The sequence below is a fragment of the Corvus brachyrhynchos genome, unplaced genomic scaffold, assembly GCF_000691975.1.
Source record: "Corvus brachyrhynchos isolate BGI_N302 unplaced genomic scaffold, ASM69197v1 scaffold319, whole genome shotgun sequence".
NCBI classification, from domain to species: domain Eukaryota; kingdom Metazoa; phylum Chordata; class Aves; order Passeriformes; family Corvidae; genus Corvus; species Corvus brachyrhynchos.
The window spans coordinates 1665543-1678683 of NW_008246065.1; the positions used below are offsets into that span (position 1 = coordinate 1665543).

Sequence of the window (13141 nt, forward strand, 5' to 3'; positions counted from 1 at the left end):
AAAGGTTAACAAATCTAATACAGGAATGAAGAAACACCCCAAATATTTTTGGGTAGCTGCAATATTAGTAGCAGTTTGCTGTAGTTCTCTGCAGGTAAACCCTTACAGCTATCCTACTTGATGCTAATATTTCCTTTGAGATGCTCACACGTGTATGTTTACTTTTAAAGATGCATAAATCCTACTGAAAACAGATACAGTGGATGAGCAAACATTATAGCACCAGTGGAAAATAGAATTTAAATAAAATAAGATCCTTTGTGCTACAAGATAAATGCACATTTCTAATCCTGGCTTCATTCACAGGTATATAGCTGAGACCCTCTAGTGGCATAAACATTTATTTGCCTTCAGCATGTGATTAAAATTCTGTTTCACAGTCACATTATAGCAACTAAATTACAGGTAGTATTTTTGGGGCTCTGGCAAAGTGAATCTGGGATTAGATACAGTGCAGGCTCACGTTAATGAATGTAAATTGATTTTTAGCTGTGAGGGGCAATTATAGATGCACTGGAAGGAGAGGGGAGTTTTTGAAAGGATATTCTAGAACTAATTACTATCAGTAAAAAACACGCAAAGAGCAACGTAATACCCAGGACAGCCAATGGGGATAAAAGCTTAAACACAAATCTGTCATGACCTAGTAGTGAAGACTGTTTAAAAACAGTGATCTCCACTTAGCTTGTAAATGCGCATTGCCCTCTTTCTCATCTATTCTCTCTCTCTCTCTCTCTCTCTCTCTGACACGCACACACACACAAACTCCTGGATTTGCAGAAGACAGACATCTAGGGCATTTCTTGGCATCCACAGGAAAATCATATGGGATTAAAAACTCACAGCAGTAAGTACTCACTGCATTAAATGTTTATTAAGTGGCATGCTGTCAAAAGCTAGATTTAACAGTAAATACAGGAGGACTTTAATGGAAATTGGTTGTATTTGATTTTTCTTAGGAATTGCTGAAAGCTGCTTCTCGAGGATTACAAGTTCACCTTTTGCATTTACGGCTGCCTGTTTACCATCCATGTGGTAACCTCTGGACAGTAATCCATTCATTATCCCCACTGATTGAGTGCGGCAGCAGCGCAGTGGTAACTACTTCACTCAGCTGACGGCAGACAACAAAAGGAGGAAAATTATGAATTCGGACAATTTAACCTCCCAAAGCTTCCTCTCTGCGATTCACAGCAACACCAGCAATTTGTTCTCAGGGCTCCAGTTTGTTCAGTCCTTCAAGCCACTCATCATCCCCTGCTACTCGCTGGTGGTTTTTATTGGTGTCATTGGGAATTACCTTCTCATTTATGTCATCTGCAAGACAAAAAAAATGCACAATGTCACTAACTTTCTGGTAGGCAACCTGGCTTTCTCAGACATGCTCATGTGTGCCACCTGTGTGCCCCTGACCCTGGCCTATGCCTTTGAGCCCCGGGGATGGGTGTACGGGCGCTTCATGTGCTACTTTGTTTTCCTGATGCAACCTGTCACTGTGTTTGTGTCTGTCTTCACCCTGACTGTCATAGCTGTGGACAGGTACTGTGCCATGGTGTACCCATTCCGCAGGAGGCTCACCATCCCTATCTGTGCTTACATCCTGGCTGCTATTTGGCTGCTGAGCTGCACTTTGGCTGCCCCAGCCTTGGTCCACACGTACCATGCAGAGTTCCCAGAGCTGGACTTCTCCATCTGTGAGGAGTTTTGGTTCCACATGAAAAGAGATCGCTTGGCTTATGCCTACAGCACCCTCATCATCACCTACGTTCTGCCTTTGGCTGTCATCTCCCTGTCCTACCTGAGGATCTCAGTCAAGCTGAAGAACCGTGTAGTGCCAGGCAATGTCACCCAGGGCCAAGCTGAGTGGGACCGTGCCAGGAGGAGGAAGACTTTTCGCTTGCTGGTCTTAGTGGTGGCAGCCTTTGGAGTCTGTTGGCTGCCCCTGCACATCTTCAACATGATAAAGGACATAGACATCAGCCTGATTGACAAGCAGTACTTCAACTTCATCCAGCTGCTGTGCCACTGGTTTGCAATGATGTCTGCTTGTACCAATGCCTTCCTCTATGCCTGGCTCCATGACAGCTTCAGGGGAGAGCTGAAAAAAATGTTTGCCTGGAGGAAGAAGAAAATTGGACCCGCTACAAACTGCATTATGGCCAGTGTGGTGCTGTAAATGAGAGCTGGTGGGAGTGCAACTCCTTTGTACATTTACATTGTAAGTCTTTTCCACTTTTAATTAGTCGTCATTCCTGACATTTGCCCTTAGGGCTCAATTATAACAACACAATTCCCATGTGCTTCTTTCCCAGCACCTCCACTTCTAATGACAGGCAGATGTCACGCCTCAAAAATATCTTTATTTCTTTGATTGGAGTTAGAAGGCAAGGAGATGTCAGCACAATAAGATACAGGGATCCTTCCTATCTGTTCTGGATATTACAGAGATAGGTTTTGCGGACAAAAAGAGGCAAGGATGAATATGAAACCTAAATATCTCAAAGAGGGAGTGTTCTGGATTGTGCAAAAAATTAAATTTGTGTATCTACCCAGAGTCCATTCCTTAGCACAGGCTCTAGGGTAGAGGACTCACAATATCCCTGTAGTCCTTCTTGGGTTAGGGCTGCTGTCTCATGGAGCCCCAATTCACTGACCCTACTGCAAGTCAGCTGCATTGTCCTCACAGCATTGCCAGTGCTGAGATGAATTCCACGAGAGAGCCAGAGGGTTTGGCACTGCCCTTCTGGAGGTGTCTGTTAAGAGACAAAGGGCTGGAGGGGCTGTGGATGTTAAGCCAAGCATGAGCATTGCACGGGCAGCCGAAGAAAGAGCTGCCAAACAGAGCAGAGGGGCAGGCACTCTCCTTTGGAGGAGTCTTTTGGGAAGAAACAATTTCCTTTGACATTCACCTTTCAAAGTGAGGTAGAAGCTATAATCAACCTAACAGTTTCTAGTTTCTTCCTCCCTGAAAATATCTGAGTTAACAGTTAAGTGTGCAGGATGGAGTTCTGACAGCACACATTGATTCTGAGAGGTTTCTTCCAACCTGCTCAGCTGGAATCTGGGTTAGCATGAGAAACTTCCTGGTACTGAACTGAGATCAGCCAGGGAAGCAGCACAGTCCAGGGGCAGTTTTGACCATGGTCAGCAAGGGCATTTCTCTGACCACACCTGCACATGGCCAGAGAGGTCTGTGCTGGGGGCAATGAAAATGGACACGAGGAGAGAGGGAAGAAAGAGAGGATGGTTGCTTTAGTTTGTAAATGTACTCCCACAGTGAAACTGTGAATATCATTTTGCTCATTGTGTTCCAGTAAGATCAATCTGATTAAAAATCCCCCAGATCCACATGCACACACTGGGAAAAGTGTTGGGAAAACTTTTGAAATCCCATTTCACGAGCTTCCTAGAATTTCAAGTTGTTCTACTGCTGGTAATGAGGACACTAAAAGCTGACTACAGAGGCACGCAATGAAGAAGGTCCATTTAAAGTGGGCATTACTTGCATTCACTCTGTGAATATGTGTGTCTGCCTTGCTTACCTCAATTTAAAGATCTGAGTGACCTTCTAAAGAGTGTTTTGCTTTTGCTGAATTTCAGGAAATGTTTTGTCCTTGGAGGTCAATATAGCAAGTTACAGGAATAACTGGTCACTTTGAAAAGGCAAAAAGCCCACTTTCAAACTAACCAATCTAATTTTAAATGCTTTTCACCCTTATTTTCAGGACTCTTTTAAAGAGCACAGAGAGCAGGACACCAAGACAGCACTGAAACAGCAATGCAAAAAGCAGCTTCAAGTAACAAAAAATCCTGATTTTTAGAGATTGTTCTTCTGTGGAATTAAGTAAATTCAAACTGTCAATTTTTCAGTTTGCAAAGGTTAATTAACACTGAGGTGGCTTATAATCTCTACAACCTCCTGCACTAAATACAGGCAGTGCTGTCATCTAGTGATCCAAAGCCCAGTGGAGTTTTCCCAGACTTCCTGAACCACAGCAGTCCTGGGATCATTTCCTCCTTACCCATCATATTTTTTCCTATATTTGCGATCACTGCAGTTTGACTTATTCATGTTCTCTTGAATGATAATGACTGGAGATGGTAACTGCAGAGACCTGCATGAAGCAAACAAGGATTTCTCTCTCTATTTGATTTTCCTTGAGACAGAAATGAAGGGCTTTTCAGTGCACAGATTGTTCCCACAGTGATGGATACACTGGGAATATCTCGCTTCCAGCTGCCTCTGGAGCTGCTGTTAGAGCAGTGCCAAGGTCTGGCAGCTCCTGGAGATGCCCAGCACAGCTGGCACCCTCATCTAAGTGCTGGCTTAACCTGTACGTGCCTTGATTCTGTCAGGATGCAGATTTGCAGCAGAAATCTCAGAGCCTGCCCTTGCTTCAGGCCCTCCTCATAAGGTTTTCAGATGGTCCCTGAAATGGTCTGCATTGCCCAGCTGTGGGCTCCTGAAGCTCCTTCTCTCTCCTCCACACCCCCCTTGGCCCACCTCAGTGGTCTGTAATGCCATTTCCCCAGGCTTTCCCTGCACAAAGGAGGTCCAGCCCTGAGCTTGAGGACTGGGGGTTCCATAGGGCAGGGAACAAAGCACAGCCACGTTCAGTGAGCCTCAGTTCTCCTAATTGAGACCCAAGAATCTCTGCCCAATTTAATTACTGGTTTTTCTGATATCCAGAGTAATAAACAATAATAAGATTTAGAGGCACATTGATGCACTTCTGTAATCCAGTTATGCAAATAAATATATTGAAAGCTGTCATGTGAAACGTGTTTGCTAATCTCCACCCGTCCCCAGGGAACTGCTGTGGTTCTTGGAAGGACCAGGGCTCATCACTGAGGTAATTTTGGTGGTATATTTTTAAATTGCAGTTTAAGAAATCAGGGCATGCTTTTATTTTGTAGACTGGCTTGGTTCAAAACTTGATAAAACTGTTAATTACTCTAGTGCTTGATCAAACATAAGCTACTCCCTGTGGTCAAAAGTGGGGCTGGCATTAAAAGGCAATGTACCCATGAAACACATAGGAAAGTGAATCAGTGTTTGATCAGAAAATAAACTAGAAAGTGACCAAAGGTCACTAGAGTTGAAATCAGGCAGCCAAAGGAAAACAATCAAACCTTAGTCAGGGTCAGGTAGAGTTGGTCTTTCCCCCACCTTAAGAATATCTTCTCAGAACAGTCACCAAAGACTAACTTCTCTGTGCAATGCATTGCTTTAAATAAGTTTTCCTTGTTCTTGGCTGAAGAAAACTCAGGGTTATATTTGTACTGTGTTTGGGGAATGACAGTTTGTCTGCATGGGCAAAAGCAGCTCCTGCCATGAGATCATTACTCACAGGAGTGGGGTGAGTGTTTCACAGCTGATAGATGGGCTGGGAAAAATTCGCCTTATATATTGATGCCGACTTCCATGGTGACTAATCTAAAGCCCAATATTAGAGGTCTATGTTCTCTTTTCTAAGTGGTGAGTTATAATTAGTTGTCTAAGGTGATAAAAGCTGAAAATGGTGCACCTGCAGCTGGGGGAAAAAAGTGCAAAACCAGAGAGAGCTGTACAATTCATCAATCAATCTGCCCACCAGATGAGAAAAGGGTAGGGACAAAAACAACCTGCTGGTGGTAAAACCACTGCCATCTTGGCCATTTCTGCATGAAGAAATGTAGTACAAACTTTTACCTTCAGCCCTCCCCTCTCACTGCCCACTATCTTTTCCTTTTCTCAGAAAAAAAATAGTCACATTCTTCCTCCTTACCCTGGAGAAAAGGTTGCTCAAGGGTCAAAGCAAACATTTCTGCCTCATGGAAAGCATACAGAAAGGGAAGGCTTCCTAAAGGGGAAAGGGCTTTCTAAAATGAAGAACATCCTTTTCTCTCTTCTTTCTGCAAGACACACAGGCTCTGAACTGAACCATTTGCTGTGTGGGTCTGCAGCTGGCCTGGTCTGACACTTGGAGCTCTGGCTTTTGTGTTTACATCAAGTAAATACCTCTCCCCTTGCTCAGTCGCCTCATTTTGCGTCACAACCATCACTAGCTCTGATCCTTTGTACCTGATTTCCCTCCACAGCAACAAGATGCTTTACTGAAAGTCCCAGAGAGGAGCTGCAGATGCACCTGAGGTATCCATCCTGTATTAATGGCACTTTTCCTTTGGAAATCATTATCACAATTCCTGTCTCAAGAGCAGGTTTGAAGTCTATTCTTACTATGCACTGAAATAACCAGATGACATAGGCTTTCCCAGGCTGATTTCAACCAAATTTTGTGTTATGTGTTTCTCTGCTCCCTGCTCTCCTAACTCTCCCCCAGAATTTTGAAACTATTGATCAAACTACTCAGCAGAAGCAGGAGCCTCAAGGTTGTTGCCACCTGAAATTAGGAATATTGGCACTTTCTCAGTGCTCCCTGGGGAAGAAAAAGACATCTAAGTACTCTCTCTTTTAGGAACTCACACAGGATTACACAGGGATATCAGGAAAAATTTCTTCATCAAATGGCTGGTCAGGCATTGGCACAGGCTGCTCAGGGCAGTGGTGGAGTCACTGTTCTTGGAGGGACTTAAAAGATGTGTAAATGTGGCACTTGGGGACATGCTTTAGTGGTGGGTTTGGAAGTGCTGGGTTAACTGTTGGACTTGATGATCTTAGAGGTGTTTTCCAACCTAAATGATTCAGGACTAATTACTAGATGGTCAGGCTGCCTCCCTACAGGGCAAAAAGTGAGAGGTTAAGGGCATGAAGCTCAAATATATCTCAATGGGAGTTATGTCCCTTTGGGATCTATAAATTTACTCTCTTCACCAGATAGGATTGGCTTTCCCTTTCTATAGCTTGCTTTGTCAAATTAGGTTAATGAAACCAGTACTTTATATAAATAATAAAGCACACACTCAAGAACTCCCTGATTCATGTCTCCAGCCCACTGGAAATCAATTTGGGATCACTGCTATCTCTTTGCAGCTGGCTGGGCTCTCCATCCTTTGCATCTTGTTTATGTTAATTATCACATTGTAATTTCCCTGTGTTTTTTGGTTTTATTTTTTAATTTCTGCAGGGAACATCCAAAAGGAGATGATGGCTTAAATCCCTACATCTACATTTCCTACAATTCCTACATTTCCATGAGGTGCTGGAGACAAGCAGCAGCAAGAGGACGGCAAAGAGAAGCTTGCTGCTTTCCAGCGTGGAGATGGGATCTGCCTCTCCTGCTGAGCACAGTTCTGGGTTTCCAGATAACATGCTGGGAAGGCAGCTTGTGGCTCACAGCAGCAGGAGTGGCTTCAGTGCTGTGGTTTGTGAGAAGCTGGTGCTGGCTGTGGGGCTGAGGACCACTCAGTGCAGCTCAGGTTCTCCCAGAAGCATCAGCCAGAAGGCAGCTGTGCTCTGGGGAAGTTGATCAGCTCGAGGTGTTGTCTCTCTTTCTACGGCTTCTCAGCCACAGTGAGATGTGTTTGTTTACTCCGTCACACCCACAAGACAGGTGAAAATGTGAGAGCAAATGACATGGGAGCTGTGGTGCACTGTCCCAGGCTGCCACCACCCACAGTTGAGTTTGTGACCTGCTGCGTTCAGGAGGGGGAAGGAGAAGCAACAGACTGTGCTGTAAACCAACCCCATCTTGGGCTCATGGTGGCACGGCAAGAAAGAAAGAAATAAATAATATTTTTAGACTTCAAGCTAACAATAACCAGCCAAAGAGTAAATCTGAAATCACCCAGAGGCTGTTCCTGTATGAGTGTAGGAGCCACTCAGGCCTTCTTGTGAGTGTGGCCCCTCACCTGTGGCCTGTCAGCTCAGTGTGTTTGCTTTATGGTATCTTTCTTCCCTGCCCTCAGCCCCTCAGCGCAACAGGGGCAAGCCAGGCAAAAGCAGGAACATTAGTGTGAGGTCCATGCACACAGAGGAGTTGAAGGCAGATGCACTTGTGAAAGGGTGTTTTTTAATAAAAATAATTGAAAGGTTGGGGATGGAGTTCCAAGGCAAGTGTTCAACACAACCACTCCTCAGCCACTGGAGGAAATAAAATGGAAATAGTTCAGATGTCATGTGCAAGAGTTAGCTATGAACTAAATAGCCAGTATACACTACATACAAAGTATTTCAAATCATTAACAAGACAAAATTTTCACCAGTCAGCTTTGGAATGATTTCCTCTTGATTATTGGATCATTTTAAAATTCAACATCTGTTGTTAATATGCATAGATTAAAACAAGTAAAAATAAATTTGAAACCATCTGAAGCACTAGACAGCATATGGCAGACCTGTTAAATCTTAACAAGTCAATAATATTATCATTGTGAATCACTCCTTCATTAAAACATGTATTAATGTCTGCTGTATAAAATAATGTTTATTTGTAAAAGCCTTTTGTGCCACCCATGCAATTGTCACTTGTCACAGCTAATTCTAGATTGCTTTGATAATATCTCCTCTTGGAAAATTGTCACAGACTGAGGACAGAGGAAATACAAATCATCACCTGTCAAAGTTCTGACAACATCACAGACAAAGTGCAGGGAAGGTTTTGAAGACCTGTGTTTTGCTGTAGTGACAAAAATATAGGTTTCTTTGCTTTTAAAGCATTGTGGAAAGCACTGTTCCAAACAGTTCTGACCCCCCCAAAAACCTCGTATACAATGTCTGACAAGATTTGCAATGTTTCATGGTTCTTAACATTCTTTGTTTATTGCTGAATGAAGAAACTATTCCCACGAATTAGTTTGGAATGGCACTGTTCACCTGTAAATGCTGCCTAAATGTCTGTAACGCCTGAAAATATTTAGGGATGGGGGGGAGGATATAAAACAAGTGGGAATTTAAACCCAGACTGCCTAGACCTTGAAATCATTAAATGGTTGGATAAAGGTACCAGAACATTGAAAAGTGGTCTTTCAATTGTTGACTGGGAAGACTTACCTCCTCCCCACACATATTTTAAGGAAAGGCTCTTGAAATTCAGGCTGCTATTTTTCATGCAGAGACATCTCCCTTCATCTCAGTATGAGGCACACAAATTCAGAGATGCAGCATTTGAAGTGACATTTTCCCTTTGCACCCTCAGCAGTGGCTGTGAGGTAGTTCAGCCCAGACAGGAGCATATTCTGCACTTCAGCATTACACATTTTGAGTGAAACCTCTCCTGGAGCATTGTACAAACAATTGCCTTGGGATGCTGTCTGTGCTGTCTGCATTCACTCACTCTTACACAGTTTAAGTCTGATTTGTGGGTTTAGTTCAGATCTGCTTTCCAGAAGTGGTACAGTAACCTGGAACCCCAGGCTAAAAATATTCTCTAGATGTGTGAAATTTATTGTCTAGCAAAAAACTAAGCAACCAACCCCAGACTCTCAAGATGTTAAAGGAATGGATCCACATAAAAAAATAAATAGTTCTTAAAATGCCTTGATTCCTGGGGTTTAGATCACTTTTGAGGGGGGTAGAAGGTGTTCTAATGTTTGTTCAACATTGAAGAAGGTATGGCCAAGTGGAATATTTGGTACTTTTCTAAACAATTGTGGGTTTGCTGAATAAACAGAAAAGCACAAAAGGTTTGATGGCAAGAAGAAAATGCACAGGATTTTTAGTGCTAAAATGATTTAGCTGGACGAGCTGAATCTGCAACGTGATGTTCAAAAAACCGCTTAATTTACACTGCTGAAAATAGGGATAATTAGGCAAGTGCTTTCTCATCCAGTTCTAACATGAGGTGTTTAAAAGCAGGGGTGGAAGGTGGCTTTGGAGAAGGCTGGGTTGACACAAGAATAATTTTAAAATTTTTAACAGCTGTGAATGAAAATTAAACGAAGAGTGTCAGTACAGCTTTCTAAATCTGAAGCTATTTATGTTCAAATATTGAGACTCAATGAGGTGGATAAAAGGTAATGTGGAGCTACACTGAGTTTCAAAACTCACCTATTTTAAAATAGTTGCAGAAATGGCAAGCCCTACAGATTAATCTGCATTAGTAGAAGAAAAACAGAACACAAGGGAAGTTCCAACTTGTTTCCTGTTATATAATGTTCCCAAGTTCCCTTTTGGGTAGTTTTTTTCCCCCCTATAAATCAGAAGCCCTCAGGATGCAGCAGCTCCTCCCTCCATACACTCTGTACAGTTTCCAGTAGGAGGAAGAATCCAAGATCTGATATCTCCTCCTAACAGCTCTGGAAGATTGGAGTCCATGTGGCACAAACCATGAGGCAGAGCACAAGTACATGCAATTATCATCCTAATGCAGAGCTAAAACTAAACCCTGAATTGGAGCTAGTAGGTTTATCAAGTACCATCTCTTCACAAGAAGTTAACATGAGTTTCCCTTCAACATTCAGCATTAATAGATTTGATAAAATTGCTGGGTCTTTATTCACCAAAGTATTCTTCTAAATTATCTCGTTTCCCTGGAACCTGCTAGTCAGCTCTTTTCTCACTAATTCTTTCTTCATTAGAGAAACAAGACCTGTTTTCCCTAGCCCCAGCAACCCTTACATCTCATTTCCCATCAGAAGTCACCCTCTGATGATGATGCTGATGAACATGGTGTCCTCCCACCACCATCAGTTGCCCCCCAGCCCAGCAGGCAGAGCCTTTAAGCACACACAGAGCCCCCCTGTCAAATACTGGCCGTGTTGCTGCAGGCAGGGAGTGTTTTCGAGAGGGTTCAGCTTATTAAACAAGTTTGCCAAGGTTGTGTCATCAGGAGAAGCAATTACATGAAGCCAGGTAGAGCCCACATATGCAAGACAGTGATTAGAGTAACTATCTGATACTGATAAAGTAGTCTATTAAAACAGAGTAAAAAAGCCTTTCCTCATCTCTTGGGAAAATAAATACAGAAAAGAATAATGAAAATTGACACAAACTGTTTGTGGGTGCATGAAGAATTTGACATTCCATTTAATCGTAGACCTCCCTTTTCTCCCAGAGTCCTGAAATGCTGTCCACAGTTTGTTATAATTTTTTAAGAAAGTTTCAGATTTCATCCCCATGGATTTATTATTCCCTTTCTTGTTCCAAGTGGGTCTCTTGCTCCTGTTGATATTATCTAATCTATTTCCTCTTGCACTGGCCACATAAAACAGGCATGTGAAGACCACCTCAGCTTCAGACCATGTCATGTGTCCTCTGCAAACCTGAGATCTGCCTGAGCAAGGAGACAAATCTATACTAATTACTTTCCTCCCTTTTGAATGAGAAGGTATCAAAACTCATTCTGTGACTTTAGATGGTGTTTATTGTTTCCTCTCTATCCAGGCCTAGAGCCCGTTCATAAGGAGAACTGAGTTTGCTCTGAGAGGATTTGCAGTTGAAAAATCCATTTTGACTTTCCTCATTGCCTCGTTTTCTTTCATTGCTCACAAAGATTTTGTGTTTTCCAAGACTTTCTGGCATTTGAAGGTAAGCTGACTGATAGACAAATCTCTGATTAATCTTTTCCTTCCATTCTTAGAAACTGAATATATTTGCTCCTGTCCAGTTTTCTGATGCTTATTTACATCCCATGCCTTCCCTAAGATAACCCCAAGTGGTTCTGACATTAATTCTGTCATATTCTTCTGCAGCATCTTGGAATAAAATGCACCAGGCTCAGGTAGTGTGAAACTTTCCAGTTCTCTAATGCCTCCTTGTGCATTTCCATGGAGGCAGTTATCCCAACATGAAGGCTGTTAAAAAGGGGGCCACAGGCTCATTAACAAATATGAACTTACAACATGATGTTGGCACAATTCTGTTTAGTTTGCTTCACTGTGAGAATCCTGTATGTCTTTTAGTAGGTTGCAGTGGATTTGATATGCAGATGTTTTACTCATTTGCATAATTAAAATGATTAAAACTGCCTTAAGACCCAGTGCTTTGCAATTACGCTTTCAGAAGAGCTTTTCTCCTCCTGACTTTCAAGTGAACAAGTTTCCTTACACATTTCCAAGTTATTAACTATGGAGCCACAGATTCTGGCACTTGGGGCATCACAGATAGAAGACACCTCTTAAAATACCCTAAAGTGCAGCTGTTTGCTGTGCTCTGATGTACAGCAGTCCTTGATTCTGTCCTCGGTGAACCGTGAGCTCTCAGAGCTCCGTGTTTGTGGAGTGATGGATGCTCTTCCACTGCCACCTCCTGGGCATGACATGGGGGACTTGAGAGACATGGTAATAAAAGCATTAAATGAACTTGAAAAGATCCTAAATCAAAGACAGGAATCTAACTTTGGCCATGAACTCTGACATTTTAAGTCTTTCCCTTGACCCTTTGAATCTGACCCCAAAGCACAGCAGTGGGGGCTGCTGCAGACAGAGACACCCTCAGCACCACAAGATGATGGAACTCTTCTGAAGATTTGCCTATAAATCACAGATTTTAAACAGTGTTTAAAATATTCAGCTTGACACTTTTTGCAGTTGAAAAATCCATTTTGACTTTCCTCATTGCCTCGTTTTCTTTCATTGCTCACAAAGATTTTGTGTTTTCCAAGACTTTCTGGCATTTGAAGGTAAGCTGACTGATAGACAAATCTCTGATTAATCTTTTCCTTCCATTCTTAGAAACTGAATATATTTGCTCCTGTCCAGTTTTCTGATGCTTATTTACATCCCATGCCTTCCCTAAGATAACCCCAAGTGGTTCTGACATTAATTCTGTCATATTCTTCTGCAGCATCTTGGAATAAAATGCACCAGGCTCAGGTAGTGTGAAACTTTCCAGTTCTCTAATGCCTCCTTGTGCATTTCCATGGAGGCAGTTATCCCAACATGAAGGCTGTTAAAAAGGGGGCCACAGGCTCATTAACAAATATGAACTTACAACATGATGTTGGCACAATTCTGTTTAGTTTGCTTCACTGTGAGAATCCTGTATGTCTTTTAGTAGGTTGCAGTGGATTTGATATGCAGATGTTTTACTCATTTGCATAATTAAAATGATTAAAACTGCCTTAAGACCCAGTGCTTTGCAATTACGCTTTCAGAAGAGCTTTTCTCCTCCTGACTTTCAAGTGAACAAGTTTCCTTACACATTTCCAAGTTATTAACTATGGAGCCACAGATTCTGGCACTTGGGGCATCACAGATAGAAGACACCTCTTAAAATACCCTAAAGTGCAGCTGTTTGCTGTGCTCTGATGTACAGCAGTCC

General features: G+C 42.5%; 1 protein-coding gene across 2 annotated transcripts; it reads left to right on the top strand.

Moving 5' to 3' along the window:
- The first annotated feature begins 677 nt into the window (after positions 1 to 677).
- Positions 678 to 12345, top strand: PRLHR (prolactin releasing hormone receptor). 2 transcript variants are annotated; one of them, XR_001866066.1, is made up of 4 exons: positions 678 to 847; positions 960 to 2218; positions 6082 to 6133; positions 7068 to 12345. XR_001866066.1 is itself a non-coding variant. In XM_008643185.2 (3 exons), exon 2 carries the CDS (start codon positions 1145 to 1147, stop codon positions 2174 to 2176), a length of 1032 nt encoding a protein of 343 aa, XP_008641407.1. In that variant the 5' UTR covers positions 678 to 847; positions 960 to 1144; the 3' UTR covers positions 2177 to 2218; positions 7068 to 12345. The 2 variants fall into 2 exon arrangements, 1 of the variants encoding a protein (XP_008641407.1); XM_008643185.2 differs by lacking the exon at positions 6082 to 6133.
- The last annotated feature ends 796 nt before the right edge of the window (positions 12346 to 13141 follow it).